The sequence below is a fragment of the Punica granatum genome, chromosome 5, assembly GCF_007655135.1.
Source record: "Punica granatum isolate Tunisia-2019 chromosome 5, ASM765513v2, whole genome shotgun sequence".
Classification (NCBI taxonomy): Eukaryota; Viridiplantae; Streptophyta; class Magnoliopsida; order Myrtales; family Lythraceae; genus Punica; species Punica granatum.
The window spans coordinates 1,569,191-1,584,235 of record NC_045131.1 but is presented as its reverse complement, the minus strand read 5'-3'; the positions used below and the strand labels follow the sequence as shown (position 1 = coordinate 1,584,235).

The 15,045-nt window shown below is 44.9% G+C and overlaps 3 protein-coding genes across 4 annotated transcripts; all 3 read left to right on the top strand.

The window, feature by feature from the left end:
* The first annotated feature begins 717 nt into the window (after positions 1-717).
* LOC116209549 (exocyst complex component EXO70H1-like) lies at positions 718-2,984 on the top strand. The gene has a single exon (XM_031543212.1). The coding sequence runs from the start codon at positions 892-894 to the stop codon at positions 2,791-2,793; it is 1,902 nt and encodes a 633-aa protein (XP_031399072.1). The 5' UTR covers positions 718-891; the 3' UTR covers positions 2,794-2,984.
* A 4,889-nt stretch (positions 2,985-7,873) lies between these two features.
* Positions 7,874-10,667, top strand: LOC116209550 (ankyrin repeat-containing protein At5g02620-like). Of its 2 annotated transcripts, none has more exons than XM_031543213.1 (4): positions 7,874-8,071; positions 8,415-8,947; positions 9,043-9,452; positions 9,624-10,667. In XM_031543213.1, the coding sequence occupies exons 2-4, from the start codon at positions 8,599-8,601 to the stop codon at positions 10,500-10,502; spliced, it is 1,638 nt and encodes a 545-aa protein (XP_031399073.1). In that variant the 5' UTR covers positions 7,874-8,071; positions 8,415-8,598; the 3' UTR covers positions 10,503-10,667. The 2 variants fall into 2 exon arrangements, with proteins under 2 accessions (XP_031399073.1, XP_031399074.1); XM_031543214.1 differs by lacking the exon at positions 7,874-8,071 and adding an exon at positions 8,078-8,227.
* An 805-nt stretch (positions 10,668-11,472) lies between these two features.
* On the top strand, positions 11,473-13,264 carry LOC116209552 (protein CANDIDATE G-PROTEIN COUPLED RECEPTOR 7-like). Its single transcript, XM_031543215.1, has one exon. It carries the CDS (start codon positions 11,687-11,689, stop codon positions 12,995-12,997), a length of 1,311 nt encoding a protein of 436 aa, XP_031399075.1. The 5' UTR covers positions 11,473-11,686; the 3' UTR covers positions 12,998-13,264.
* The last annotated feature ends 1,781 nt before the right edge of the window (positions 13,265-15,045 follow it).

Genomic DNA, 15,045 nt, shown 5'->3' with positions numbered 1-15,045 from the left:
GGGGAATGTTGTTTGTTTCTTCACGTTACTTGTTTCATTGCTGCATGGGAAAAAGTTGAATCAGGTAAAGGTCCAAAAGTGGCCAACGGCCTTCTCTTTCTCCGTTCTGATTTGCGGAGTTTGGACTTTTGCTGCCAACAGTTTCCGCAACCTGCGATGGATCGCGCGTCCCGTCCGTTTTCTCTTCCGTGATGACATAGACGCTGACGTCCCCATCCCCATGTGAATAATAATCAAAACTCCTACAACTGACTTTCTGCAAGCATCCTCAAAAATTTTAAGCGTTGAAAATTAAATGCTAAAAATTTAAGATTTAAATGGAATAAGTATTTAATTGAATAAGTATTATAATGGCTAAAATTATATTTACATAAATGCTCAACAGTTTAACATCTTCTCTCTTTTGCTCACATTTTACATAAATGCTCAATATTTACACAGTATCCTATGTGCATGTAGGTGATATGGAATTTTCTTTATTTTCCTTTTTCTGTTTTTAAATTTAGGTAAGGAAAGTTAAAAGTCTTGATTGGCCTGCCTGCATCGGAGAACGCGTAAGCAGAGAGAGGCTTACGCAGTCCCCACCTATTCACTTACCAAAGTCAAAATGTCCTCCAACCCCCCCCCCCAAAAAAAAAAAAAAGAGTCAAAAAGTCCAATTCCCCGCGCTTCTTCTTCTTCATTCACTCCCAAACGAGGCTGTCGTCTCTCCTCGTTAGTCCTCTCCTATAAAATGTAAAACGGCCTTTGTTTCCCCTCACTTCACAACGGAAGAAGCTATAGAACTCTGTCCCCCCCAACCAACCAGGAAGAGCTGCACAATTCTGATTATTATTATTATTATTACTATTGTTATATCCCAAGACGATCCCACCTCAGATTCAATCGAATATGCCGAGGAAAGGAATGAGGAGTCTCTGCTTTCACTCTAAAACCTCGTCCTTTGCACTCGCTTCTTCTAGAGCATCCGTCTCCGGTCCGCCCCGGACCTCCTCAGAATCGGAATTGGTGATGGCGAGAGCCATCGAAGCGGCCGAGCAGCTTATCATGAAATGGAATCCCGACACGTCCACCTACGCTCGAGTCACCTCCCTCTTTTACGAGGACAAGCAGGAAGCCGGCCAGTTCGTGAAGTGCGTGAACGACCTGCAGCAGGCTATGCACGCGCTGGCGTCCGACAACTCGACCTCAGACATGCTGGTTCGTGCGCAGGGGCTGATGGAGGTCGCGATGAAGCGGCTCCAGAAGGAGCTGTACCAGATATTGTCACTGAACCGGGCTCACCTCGACCCCGAGTCCGTCTCCACTCGATCCTCACGGACCTCCACCTCCACCACCACGAGGTCCAGCACGTCTGATGATTATGATGATGAGGGGGAGGACGACAGCGATGCTCGCGTAGCCAAGGGCTCCATCTCCGAGGTTGAGGAGGCGTCGTTGATCGCAATGGCTGATCTGAGGTCCATCGCGGACTGCATGATCTCCTCAGGGTACGCGAAGGAGTGCATCGGGATTTACAAGGTGATTCGGAAGTCGATCATCGACGAAGGGATCTATCGGCTCGGTGTGGAGAAGGTCACCGCGTCGCAGGTCCAGAAGATGCCGTGGGAAGCTGTGGAAGCGAAGATCAAGAGCTGGTTAGAGGCAGTGAAAGTGTTGGTGGGGATACTGTTCTATGGGGAGCGAATCCTCTGCGACCACGTCTTCGCGGCATCCGACTCCATCCGCCAGTCATGCTTCGGGGAGATTACGAAGGAAGGAGCGGCCCTCCTGTTCGGCTTCCCTGAGGCAGTCGCCCGTAGCAGCAAGAAGTCGCCGGAGAAGATGTTCCGCCTCCTCGACATGTACATGGCTATCTCGGAGAATTGGCATGACATTGAGACGGTCTTCGCGTTCGACTCAACTTCCACTGTCCTATCTCTCGCAGTGAACTCGCTGGTCCGACTTGGCGAGTCCGTGCGCTCGTCACTGGCCGATTTCGAGTCGACTATCCTCAAGGACTCATCTAAATCAGCGGTTCCAGGCGGCGGCGTTCACTCTCTCACTGTTGATACCATGAACTACCTCTGCCTCCTCTCGGACTACAGCAACATACTTGGCGATATCTTCGTTGATGAGCAGCCGAACTCTCCATCGAGGTCACCACTGCCAGAGTCTTATTTCGACAGCCCGGACAGGGACGACACTCATGCCCCGGCGATCTCCATCCGCCTCGCGTGGCTGGTCCTCGTCCTCCTCTGCAAGCTCGATGCCAGGGCCAAGCATTACAAGGACGTATCCGTTTCATACCTCTTCCTGGCAAACAATCTCCAGCACGTCGTGTCGAGGGTCCGCACTTCAAATCTGAAGTACTTGCTCGGGGATGATTGGATCGTGAAGCATGAAGACAAGGTAAGGCAGTTCGCAGGCAATTACGAGCGGATCGGGTGGGGAAAGGTGTTCGACTCGCTGCTCACAAACACAAATTCAATGGCAAGTTCACTGGTGGAAGCCCTTATGAGATTCAATTCCAGCTTCGAGGATGCGTACCAGAGGCAGAGTTCGACTGTAGTCCCTGATCAGGTCCTTCGGGACATGATCAAGGCATCGATCGAGCAGAAGATCGTGCCAGCGTACAGAGAGTTCTACGACTCTCACAAGGCCACATTCGAGAGGGAGAGGGCGTCACGGTCGATCTTCAAATATGCTCCCGAAGACATCAAGAATCGGCTATCGGGATTGTTTGTCATGTCCAACTGTCGGACCAGTTTGTCATCGTCCTTCTCTAGTCGGCTTCATTTACGATCACGCTGAGCTCTGTCTTTCCTATTGTAGTTTTTGTCTCTCGGATGTAACTAATTGAGGAGCGTACATATTACAGTTGTTCGAGTATGATACACAGCATAGAGATGCACTGCAGAAACATGATCAGCTTCTGCATAAACGCTGCGGACATACATAATGCACGTGCGTAATAAATCATCTATTGAATTTATAATTATTCAGTCTCTTGTGTCAAAGAAACATGAAACATCGTTCCTCGAAAATAGCCTATGAGCATCGTCGTAGCCCCGGCATTCGATATTCCAAAAAAAAAAAAAAAACCGAAACATACTCCCTGCTTTTATGTATTTTGAACATTAACAAGCCGTGTTTGCGTTTCCCTTTTTCGGACAGATTCTGCCTTGATTATGACGAGTAAAGGCATCATTTATCATTAAGACAGGAGATAGCACAGCAGTGCACTTCTTGTCTGATAACTAAAATGTTTCAGGTTTGATATTTAGTGAGACTACCCGTGCCTCTTTATTATATATTTAGGATTTCTATGTCTCTTTATTAGTTATTTATGATTTCTATTTTAATGCAGTAACTCCATGAGCCACTCTAGTAATCGAAAAAAAAAAAAGCATCATTTATCAAAAAAAAAAAATGACGAGTAAAGGCAATGAATAAGGATGATGTTTCCCTATAGGAACACGGAAGAAATTAATAACGTAGACAGACAGAAGCCATTCACATTGAGGGACGTGTTAGCTTCTCTCGTGCGATCTACTCCATCTGAGACTTAGCTAGGCAGGGATTTTATCATTTTATCAGTGAGACCACGACGTGATATTGGTTTACTGACTCGGCGAAATCTTCTTTTGGTTGTCGATTTGATCTAACTACGAGCTACTTCCGATGGATTTCAAATTCTGCACCTCTAATTAATGCCTATTTATTTTTTGGATTTTAAATCCCGACAATAATATAGATTGGAATGTACATTTATGACGTGTTGTTCGATTGACTCGAAGCATCCAACGCCGACCTTCTCCCTTGTCAATCGTCAAATAACAGCCGCTAGTTGATTGTCTCCTCGGAGAATCATTCTACGTCGTAGCCACAACACATCATTGGAAAATTTCAACTCTCATTTAAGATCCCATCGCTAGGTTATAGTTCTTATCATAACTCGTAAATCCCCGAGCAGTACAGCATCGATGGCCCGGTCGACGACCGAGAGCTCTAACTTCTAAGATGCAATTTGTGCGAACCCATTGTTAAGCATTCAATGCTACCCATTACGTACAACAGTAATAATGGTCCTCGTATGAGACTGGCAAATAGCCGGAATTTCGAGATGCAGGAATTCTGAACGAGCTTATTACATTACATTATGATTATATTATATATGTCTGTAGATTATTCGCGATGAAAATGAAATGATATGAGTTTTTGCTTTTCAAATATAAAAGGGGGAAATCCGATGGAAGGGGGAGGTCAAGGGGTCTGACTCTCATCTCATCATACATCAATTATATAGGTGCCGGGTCATGAACAATGTTGTGGTAACTGGCACGTGAGAATTTGATTTTTCCCGGTCCATGAATCACAGCTTTTGGAATTATGAAAGTGATTCTCTAGATATTTCCTTGTAAAGTTTTCATTCATTTTCAACGCCCAATCTTTTGTTCCTCTGACAATTAGATCATTCCATTTCCTACTGTTGAAACAGAGAAACTTATTGCACAAAACCGGGAATTCTTGGATCCAACGACTAAAGTATTCCGCTGCTGCATTCATACGAAATATTTTCGTACTCGAAAAATAACATTTAGTACTTGTACGAAACATTATTTTCTGAGTGACTCAACTGCATGTACATTTCAATCAACTACACGTTCATTTTAGTAAATGATTCGTCTTTCTACCAAAAATAAATTTTCGACACGTGCAATACCATCGACTATATTGTTCATGCAGTTGACTGGCTCGGATTGTTCTCCGGCTGAATCCGTGGAATCCTAGAGTTTGCCCACACCGAACATGTCCACTTTCTATAGGGTAATCGTATTATGGATCGAGACACCCTCTTGAAGATTTCTTCATCACCAGGATCACAAATCACTGTCCGAGTGAAAAGAAATTGACAATTAAACCACATGCTTGCTTGGACTATTATATTTTGATTATTTAGGCCATCTCTCTCGTTAGCTTTAGCTATCAACAATATTAGACGACCGTGTTCTTTATGACGGCACAATATAGGCTGAACAGCTTAACGTCATTGATGATGACAACGAAGACATATACGAGTGTGAAGCTAATAAAATCAAAACTAATTGGGAAACAATGCCACAAATAAAGTACTATTTAAACTGCCAAATATGATACAAAGATTCCTAGTTTCTTTTTTTTTTTTTTAAATTTCCAATAAAGTGATTTTTCAGGATCTTAGGATTTTATGAGTTAGTTTATATTTCACTCATCCATAACCGGCAGTTTAATTATCTTCTCGAGTGTCATGACCCGACAAGCATGACCGGGTTCTACAAGCCCATAGATAATCCACATATTATGGGCTTATGACGTGTCCGACCCAGCTCAGTCCAACTCAAAGCCCAATATTTTTGGATAAGCGGTATCTCAATTATTTTTATTCAGTGGAAGACCATAATATTACCTGAATCATAAGGAAGTGCGATCCAGTCTTGTGACTGGAAACTGCATAATGGGCCTAATAAGGGCAAGACCAAAAAATTAATCATCGCGCCGGATGGATTCACAGAGCCACCTGATGCACTCGCAGTTGCATGTGACAGTACGAAAATTTAGAATAGTCGAAGGAAACTCGGGAAACAACCCGATAAGACATGAAACCTTATAATTACGGACCCGCTTGCAAGTAAAAACTCGGCCGGCCTGCCATCATTCTCTTCATTCCTCGTTTTCTTTGAGACGTGGAATATTTTCCTGCCGAAGGATTCACCGCAAACAGACAAAGAACAGACCAATGGGCTCCGCACGTGAAAACATTAATTAAATGGATAAAGTAGAAATATAAGGGGACACAGAACGTTAATTGCAATTAATTAACGGATTAATTAATGATAATTCTGATATCTATCTAATGTAAGTGTGAAAAGGGACTAAAATTGGTGCCGGGTGTTTCTTTGTCACGACGTGTGACATGACCCCACGAGCACTGAGCAGAACCGTGTGGGTCACATGTCCGCATATGTTCCCAAAAATCACGTGGGCCCCAACCCTCCGGGGCGGCTTGACCAAGGTCTCGTGCCACCTTTGGTCCCTCAACTTTCTCGTTGACCCCAATCTAGTCCTGCACAGTTATTTACCCTCCAACGAGTCCTTGAAGTGCTCTAAGTTATTGAAGGCTTCCACCGGCTCTTCTACCGGTAGTTGCACATTTTTGATCCACAAGACTCCGCATTAGATCAATCTCTCCTTACGGTTTACATTTATCCATGCCCATGCATATAATCACCGCCGTTTATATATCATTAAGTTAAAGAGAAGGGGAATCTGATGGGTCAATTCATAGAGTACAATTGTACTAATAAAAACAATACTTTAAAAGAAAAAAAAAAGAAGGCATCATTTGTAACTCTACTGATATGCTAGATAGAGGACTAAATAAAGCCGAAATTCCAATGTATAGGAACAAAATTGGATTTTATAATTTATAAATGGACCAAATTGGTCTAAATTTCAAAATAGAGGGGCCAAATGGAATACTTTATTTATTTTTTGGTGTGAATCATAATATTCGAAAGCTCAATTGGATCCGACTAATCTAGTCGAGTCAGGTCGATCCATTAAGCAGTAAAGCTCTCGCAACGCAAATTTTTTTAATTCACAAGATTCGAACTTGAAATCTTGCTTTAGAAAAATAATTATCGAATTGTTTAAAGCAACATCTTTTGTTTAGCCTAGGCTGAGGGGCTCTGTCAACGGAGTTGGTTTCTCGTTCTCCTTCGATGACCGCAATTGTAGCTTTACATTTATAAAGCCTAATGAATCTATCCCTTTCGTCCCATTTAACTCCACCCTCACCCCCACGGCCCCACCCACATGACAAACACCACCGTTAACCCATCACTTGGATTGGTCATGGCACGGAATCCTCGAGTCACATGTTGCACTTCCTATTCTCTTTACTCACCTTATCGATGAAACCGTGGTTACATGATTAATTTACAATTCCGCGATCCCAAAGGTACGGGAGGAAATTGTAGAAAGCCGTCCATGACAAAATATATCAAGGCAGGAGCAAACAATCTAATACATTCTTAACCAACCGGCCAACTTATCTTTTTTCTCCCAGAATGTTTTGCTACATAAAGCGAAAAAAATTTACGCGCAATGCCGCTGTCAAACTCAAATATCCACCGTTAGATCTTTAAAGAGTGAACTGTTGACGCGTGGACTGGACTCGGTGATCCTTTTCATTAATGGCGTGGCAGTAAAAAGCCGAAACCATCCAGGTCAGTTCATGCACCCGGTTCACCCAAGCCCACAGCCAGCCAGCGCCTTGGTCTTGCTCGAGCCCACATGCACCGGGTTCATGGTTTATGTAGCGACTTTGGTCAATATAGTGTAACGGCTTCGGTTCATTAATCTTACCTCTTACCTTTTGGCAATATCGTTGGAGCCTCCGTAGTCCGTACCCTCACTCTGTTTCTTCTTAATTTTATTTGTTTTTGTACTGGGCATTTTTTTGCCCCATTCCACCCAATAAAAAGACAATAACGCCATGTTTCTTGCTTGCATTGTAGAGGCTCACAAGCTTTACATATTTCCAGAAGCCACTGAACCTCTGCTAAACTCTCTCTATGTTAAATATTTAATGAGTGTTATTCATATATTTTAAATAAGTAAGAATTAATTAAAATGGTTATGAATGAGAATATGTGAGAAATATTCACTTTCAATATTTTTTAATTTATTGTCACCCGTCTTTTTTTTTTTCTTTTTTTTTCCTCTCTCTCTCTGTGTGGTTGAGGTGGTTCTCTCCTCGTCGTCCTCATCATCTTCTTCTCGATGGTGTCAACATCGTACTTTTGAAAATAATGGTTAATGGGATCACACAGAGCTCCACAAAAAAAAACCACTCACTTTGTCCCTTTTTGCTGCCCTTTTCTCCCGCGAAGATTTTCGTGGCACTCTCTCGTGTACCCATCACTTGTTGCTCTGTTCTCTTTATCGCTCTCCCTGCTTCGATTGATTTAGTTGACTCATCAATCCTCCCCAAGTTCTTCTCCTTCTAGCAGATATTTGGGAAGGAGAAGTTCCTCCATTTTCAAAGGTTAGCTGAATCTTTGACCTCCCTTTTCCCGTTCTCTCTCTCCTCTCTCTCTGGCCATCAATGAAAGAGCCAATCGCAATGATTCAATAATTCCTCTGTTGTTTGATCTGATTTTCACTGGGCTATGAAGATCTATCTCCATTATTGGATTCATGGGTATGCTGAAAGTTTTGATCCTGGAAAGGATCGTAGTTGCCTTATCTCTTGCAGCTGAAAATATACATATATGTGTATATAAGCATGTCATGCGGGATAAGATATTAAAGGATTCAATAATTTCAACGTTGTGAGCACACGACGGCAAGTGGGTCTTAATGTATAATATACTTCGCTGCTGTTGCAGGCCATGTCGGGTCATCATTTGGGTTAGAAGGAATCAAAAATGCTCTCTTGGGGCAATCAGTTCACAGATTGATTGAGGAAGACAAAAGAAAAATTCTCAGCTTGATTATCTTTCGAATCAATCTGCCATGTGAAGCGAGAATCTCTTGCTTATTGTTGTTAGAGAAGAGCAGAAGAAGGGCAGCATGGCAGCATCAATTTCATCCATGGAGAGGCAGCAGAGCTTCTCCAAGAAGAAGATGACCAAACAGTACACATCGAAGCGGGACGACTCTCCGTTGCACGCGGCGGCTAGGTCCGGGGACTTGGAATTGGCATTGGAGATTCTGGGCGATTGCCAGGATGAAGAGGGGCTGAAGGAGCTGCTGTCGAGGCAGAATCAATCGGGTGAGACCGCTCTCTACGTGGCGGCCGAGAATGGCCATGTCGAATTGGCGAGGGAGCTGATGAGGTACTGCGATGTGGGATCTGCGGGAATCAAAGCTAGGAACGGCTACGATGCCTTCCACATAGCTGCGAAGCGGGGAGACTTGGGTATGTTCATGAATTTCGAGTTTCCCTTTTCCTGTGAAGGTGTTTTCTGTTGAATGATTTTAGTCCTTAAGGAGATTTGGTTCTTTCTCTGGCAGAGGTGTTGAAGCTTTTAATGGACAAGAGCCTTCAGCTCTCGATGACTGTCGATTCCGCCAACACGACCGCCCTTTACACCGCGGCAGCCCAAGGCCATTTTGAGGCGGTCAGCTTCCTGCTGGAGAAATGCGGGAATCTGGCCTCGGTGAATAGGAACAACGGGAAAACCGCCCTGCACTCGGCTGCGAGGAATGGCCACTTGGAAGTTGTGCGGGCCCTTCTGAGCAGAGAGGACGGGATCGCATCGAGATGCGACCGGAAGGGCCAGACGGCGCTTCACATGGCCGTGAAGGGGCAGAGGACCGACCTTGTCGGGGAGCTTCTGGAGTCGGATCCTTGCTTGGTCAACACAGTCGATAATAAGGGAAACACGGCGCTACATATTGCAACGCGGAAGGTTCGGGCTCAGGTTCGTTGAGCTTCCCCTATGATAATTCATCATTCAAGATATTCCTGTCGATAATCTGATACTGGTGCCTCGAAAAGCCATTGTGGATACCGAATTTCTACTCATTGATGTTACATGAATCAATGTTATTCTTTGCGGTAGGGTGATTGTTAGTTTCATCGTTTCCTGCAGATTGTCCTGAGGTTGTTGAAACAAGAAGGAATTGACAAAGCAGTGGTGAACAAATCAGGAGAAACCGCTCTCGACATTGCGGAGAAGTCCTCTGTCATAGAGATTGTAGCCATCCTGCAGGACCATGGAGTCCCCAGCGCGAAATCCATCAACCTGCCAACTCCAAGAAAGGCCGCCCGTGAGCTGAAGCAGACTGTGAGTGACATAAAGCATGAGGTCTATGACCAGCTGGAGCACACGAGGCAGACCCGGAGGCAAGTCCATGGCATAAGGAAGAGGATCGACAAGATGCACGCGGAAGGCCTCAACAATGCAATCAACTCCACCACTGTTGTGGCCGTCCTCATAGCCACAGTGGCCTTTGCAGCCATCTTCAGCGTCCCAGGACAGTATGCTGATGATCCCAAAAACATACCGAAAGGCCATTCCCTAGGGGAGGCGAACGCAGCTCCGAGAGCGGAGTTCGTGGCGTTCTTCATCCTTGACTCGGTGGCCCTATTTGTGTCCCTAGCTGTGGTTGTGGTCCAGACCTCTGTGGTGGTGATTGAGCGGAGGGCCAAGAGGCTAATGATGGCAGTGATCAACAAGCTCATGTGGCTCGCCTGCACCATGGTCTCCGCAGCGTTCTTGGCCCTGTCCTACGTCGTGGTGGGGCCTAATGAGAGGTGGCTGGCATTGGGGGTGACGGGGATAGGGACTGTCATCATGGCCGCCACCCTGGGGACGATGTGTTACTGGGTGGTGGTGCACCGGATCGAGGCCTCCAGGCTCAGGAGGAGCGCAAGGAGGAGGTCATCAATCAGCAGCCAGTCAAGGTCATGGTCGGTGTCCGACTCTGAAATTCTAACAAGCGAGTACAAGAAAGTTTACGCTATTTAACGAGTTTTATGACGAGGGGTACGAATTTTGAATTATGGGGCTTTCAACCCTTGTCATGAGATATTATTGTATGTATATACACCAGTCCTAGAATATATTACCATCTTTCTATCTCATAGGTACAAGCGTGTTTAAGTGTAAATAAAATGGTAAGATTGCTAGTCCGGAGAATGACTAAAAAGAAACAAAGGTAAAATGAAAATTTTGGAATTATTCATCTCTCTTTTTAGATTAATACAATGAATTATAAAGTTTAATAATTAATAAATAAATTTAAATAGTTTCGCAACAAGTATCGAATCTATAGTACATTTTGATTACTAGTTGAAGGGTACTGTAACAATCCGTTTCAATTTATGAGATTGACCTACTTGTCAAGTTCCATTACTGGTCCAAAATGTTTAAGCCCAAATTGCTAGTAATACTGTAAGCGGGTTTTTATTACCCATTTCACTAACTCTTCTCCTATCAATATGAAATTTTAGGGTGTTACAGATAGTCAGTGCGTGACAACCTTTTTGATAATTATTGATTTTTTTTTTATGATGGAACCCATTCGTGTTTGAGTAACACCAGATCAAAGTGAAAAAAAAAAAAAAAGGTCACACGATGGTCCCACGCGGATTGCCACTTTCAGACATTTAACACTAATTGAGTAGTTCTTCTTTTGTGATTAAGGCTAATCTGAGAGCCAGATTATGCTTATTTCAATCAATAAGATGAGACACTTGTTCAAAAAGAAAAATGAGGACGGCCCAATTTTGGGCAACTTCCTTTTACATAATTGGGCTTGGCTGTCGGGCCCACGATTGAAGATCCAATATCGTCCTCTCATTTGAAATGAGCCGAAATGTGATTCTTGTGTGGCCCAGTAATTCAGCCCACGAAGAGCCCGTCAAAGTCTGGTCGTAGGCCCATACGGCCCAACCCCAACCGCAAGTTGCAGGTCAGCTCACCGTCTTCATTGAGGGGGTGTCAGATCTCATGGATGATCAGATCTCATCGACTTCTCCTTCCATGTTCTTTGCTTTCTACGCCACCTTCCCTCGTAAATTGTCCTACCACCATCACCCCCATTGACCACCCTCAATTCAACCCGCCATCGCCATCAGAGCTCCTCCTCCCTCCTCCTCCTTCTCCTCCTCCTCCGCCACCGGCCCGGCGGCCGACACCACCAGCTCAACATGTCGAGATCAATCCTCCTCCTCCTCCTCCTGGCTCTCATGTCGATGCTCGCCCCCTCCTCGGCGGAGATCAAAACCCTAACCATCTCCTCCGACGCCCGGCCAATGATCCTCTTCGAGAAGTTCGGGTTCACTCACACAGGCCACGTCACCATCTCCATCTCCGCCGTCTCCGTCGCCTCTGCCCTTACCACGCCGGACCCCTCCCGCCTCGGCTTCTTCCTCCTCTCGGAGGAATCCCTCCTCCAGGTCCTCATCGAGATGCAGCAGAGCGCGCAGTTCTGCGTCCTCGACTCCCACTACATCATCTCTCTCTTCACCTTCCGCGACCTCTCTCCGCCCCCTCACGCCTCCTTCAACCAGTCCTACCCCGTCACCTCCCCCAACGAGTACTCCCTCTTCTTCGCCAACTGCAACCCCGAGAGCCGCGTCTCCATGAACGTCCGCACCGAGCTCTACAACCTCGACCGCGACGGATCTAAGGACTTTCTATCCGCTGGGCGGACCCAGCTCCCCACCCTCTTCTTCCTCTTCTCCCTCGCCTACCTCGGCTTCCTCGGCTTCTGGATCTACCTTTGCCACCAGAATCGTCGCTCTGTTCACCGGATCCATCTCCTCATGGCCGGGCTCCTCCTCATGAAGGCTCTCAACCTCATCTTCGGCGCCGAGGACAAGCACTATGTCAAGGTCACTGGAACTCCCCACGGGTGGGATGTCCTCTTCTACATCTTCCAGTTCATCCGGGTGGTCCTCCTCTTCACGGTCATCGTCCTTATTGGGACGGGCTGGTCCTTCCTCAAGCCCTTCCTTCAGGAGAAGGAGAAGAAGGTCCTCATGATCGTGATCCCTCTCCAGGTCCTCGCCAACATCGCCTCCATTGTGATCGGCGAGACTGGCCCCTTCATCAAGGACTGGGTTACCTGGAACCAGGTCTTCCTCTTGGTTGACATCATCTGCTGCTGCGCCATCATCTTCCCCATCGTGTGGTCGATTCGGTCTCTCAAAGAGACCTCTAAGACCGATGGGAAGGCTGCGAGGAACCTCGCAAAGCTGCAATTGTTTAGACAGTTCTACATTGTTGTGATCGGGTACTTGTACTTCACAAGGATCGTGGTCTTCGCACTGAGGACGATTGCGGCCTACAAGTACCAGTGGGTGAGCAATGCCGCCGAGGAGATCGCAAGCTTGGCATTTTACATTGTGATGTTCTACATGTTCAAGCCTGTGGAGAGGAATGAGTACTTCATCCTCGACGAGGAGGAGGAGAAGGAAGCTGAAATGGCTCTTAGGGACGAAGAGTTTGAGCTGTAACTGCAACAGTATCGACCGGTAAGCAGATTTCAGTCAGAAATCGTCGGGTTATCTGCTACTGCCACTGCTGTTTTGTTATATGCGCCCACCCCTTCCTTTTTCTTTATTGATTTTTATCTTTACAATCGTTAGCTTTCGTGATACGAGTACGTTCTCACGCGATAGTTGTTCTGTATCTCTGACTAATGGAATTTTGCTGTCATTGTGATGGTAATCAAAGTGTTGATTATAGAGTTGTCTTCATGTTCTTTTCCATGATTATGTTAACTTGTCGTGGGCTGTGATTAGTGAGTGTGGATTACTGCATTCATTCTATTGCATTAGCTCGTGTTGTATGATGAAATGGAAGGATCCTGGAATAGAAATGGAGCCGTTATAGGAAATATCACTGATCTGTACGGTAATTCGATTCGAATCTCTTTCCTGGTATTGCTTCTGGTGGCAGACATTTTGTAATTGGTATAGCTTTATGAAGCAGTCAAAATGGCTCGACACTTCCAGTAGTCAAATATGATTCGTGTACGGTGCAGCAAACATTGCCATCGGGCCATGTAACTCATATTTCGTTATTAATACAAATTTGGTTACGTGTTTCCTTATTGCTGGATGACTATCATGAAGCCGTCAATCCACTACCAATAATTCACATTGATCTGCCATTGATCTTCCATTCTGTTAGCCCCATTTATCTTTCATGTTCCTCTGTCGGAACAAATTAGAGATGGCATGCTAAGAGGTTGTGGCAGGGGATTATAGGACTTCATGGAATGCTATGGCAGGCCAATCAACATATAAGAGAAAACAAGAATGTTTGTTTTGTTGGATCATTACCTTTATAGAACTCATTTGGTACTCTTCGAGGAAGAAGACTGCATAGTTAGACAACCTCTGGTCAGTACTAGTTGGTTGAAGTCTGTGAATGACTTCTCTATGTCCATGGTCCGATCAATGCTGTTATCTGTTGAATTTAAATCCTCAGTTCTGTAGCCTACAATGAAAAGAGGCTGGTTACCAAGCAAAACAGACATGATGAATGTGTGAAAGAATATTTTTGGTCGTCAATCCGATTATTGTCCTTTCCTGTTGCCCTTTACTTTTTCTTGGAAGGCTCTTTTCCTTGTTACAAGTCTTTGGTCCACTTAATCGGCTCTCTATATGAAGTAAACTTGTGGACTGCATGTCATTGTAATCGTTTGGATTCGGGTAGTTTTCTAGGAAAATGCTATCTAAGCTCAAGAGGCAGAGACGGGCTTTGGTTGAGAAACCAGTTGCATATACCAATCCTTATATATGATTTTCTTCAGTGACTTGGAATTTTGCCTATGTGATTGATATGCTTGTGGCGCATCCAGATGGACTGTGCTCTAACGTACCCGGGACACGATTCTGTCCAGAATTATGATTCCTTTCCCTCTGTTTCTGTCCAATCCAAACAAAGGATCATTGAAGATTTGCGTCCTGTTAGCTTAAATTGTCATTTGCTATGCATAATCCAGATGGAATTTTCCTCTCCTCTATACTGAGTTTCAGTTCACTATAACATTTATGTATGTTATTGCGTGTGCTTGTGAAATATGAAGTGCAATATTCTTGCCTATATAAGGTGAGCAGACTCTCGCCGAGCAAAAGAAAAAGGTGAGCAGACTCGTTAGTTGTTTAAGCAGGCATAACCGAGAGAATGGGAGTGTTCCCCTTCTGTGTTTTTTTGGTTGCAGTTCGGATGTTTAAATCTGTCCCTCAAGTTGCTGAGATTTGCCTGTTAAACTTGCGCGGTTTAGGTGGCACGAAGAGATGGAAAGGGGATAGAATTGGCATTGCTTCTTATTCAAGAAAATTTATAGGCTGCGTACTTGTCTAATAATTACTGTCCAGATGATTATGCGCAATAGATCAGACGATAATGACTACTCCTGAAGTCTTACCTAATTGGAAACTCCATTAGTCTCAAAATCATGTACAGGCCTCGTCCATATGCTCTTGTAGGTGTAACTTTTTTTTAAGTTGGGAGATACGACTACGAGGCTTGAGATGATAATCAAGAGTCAGCA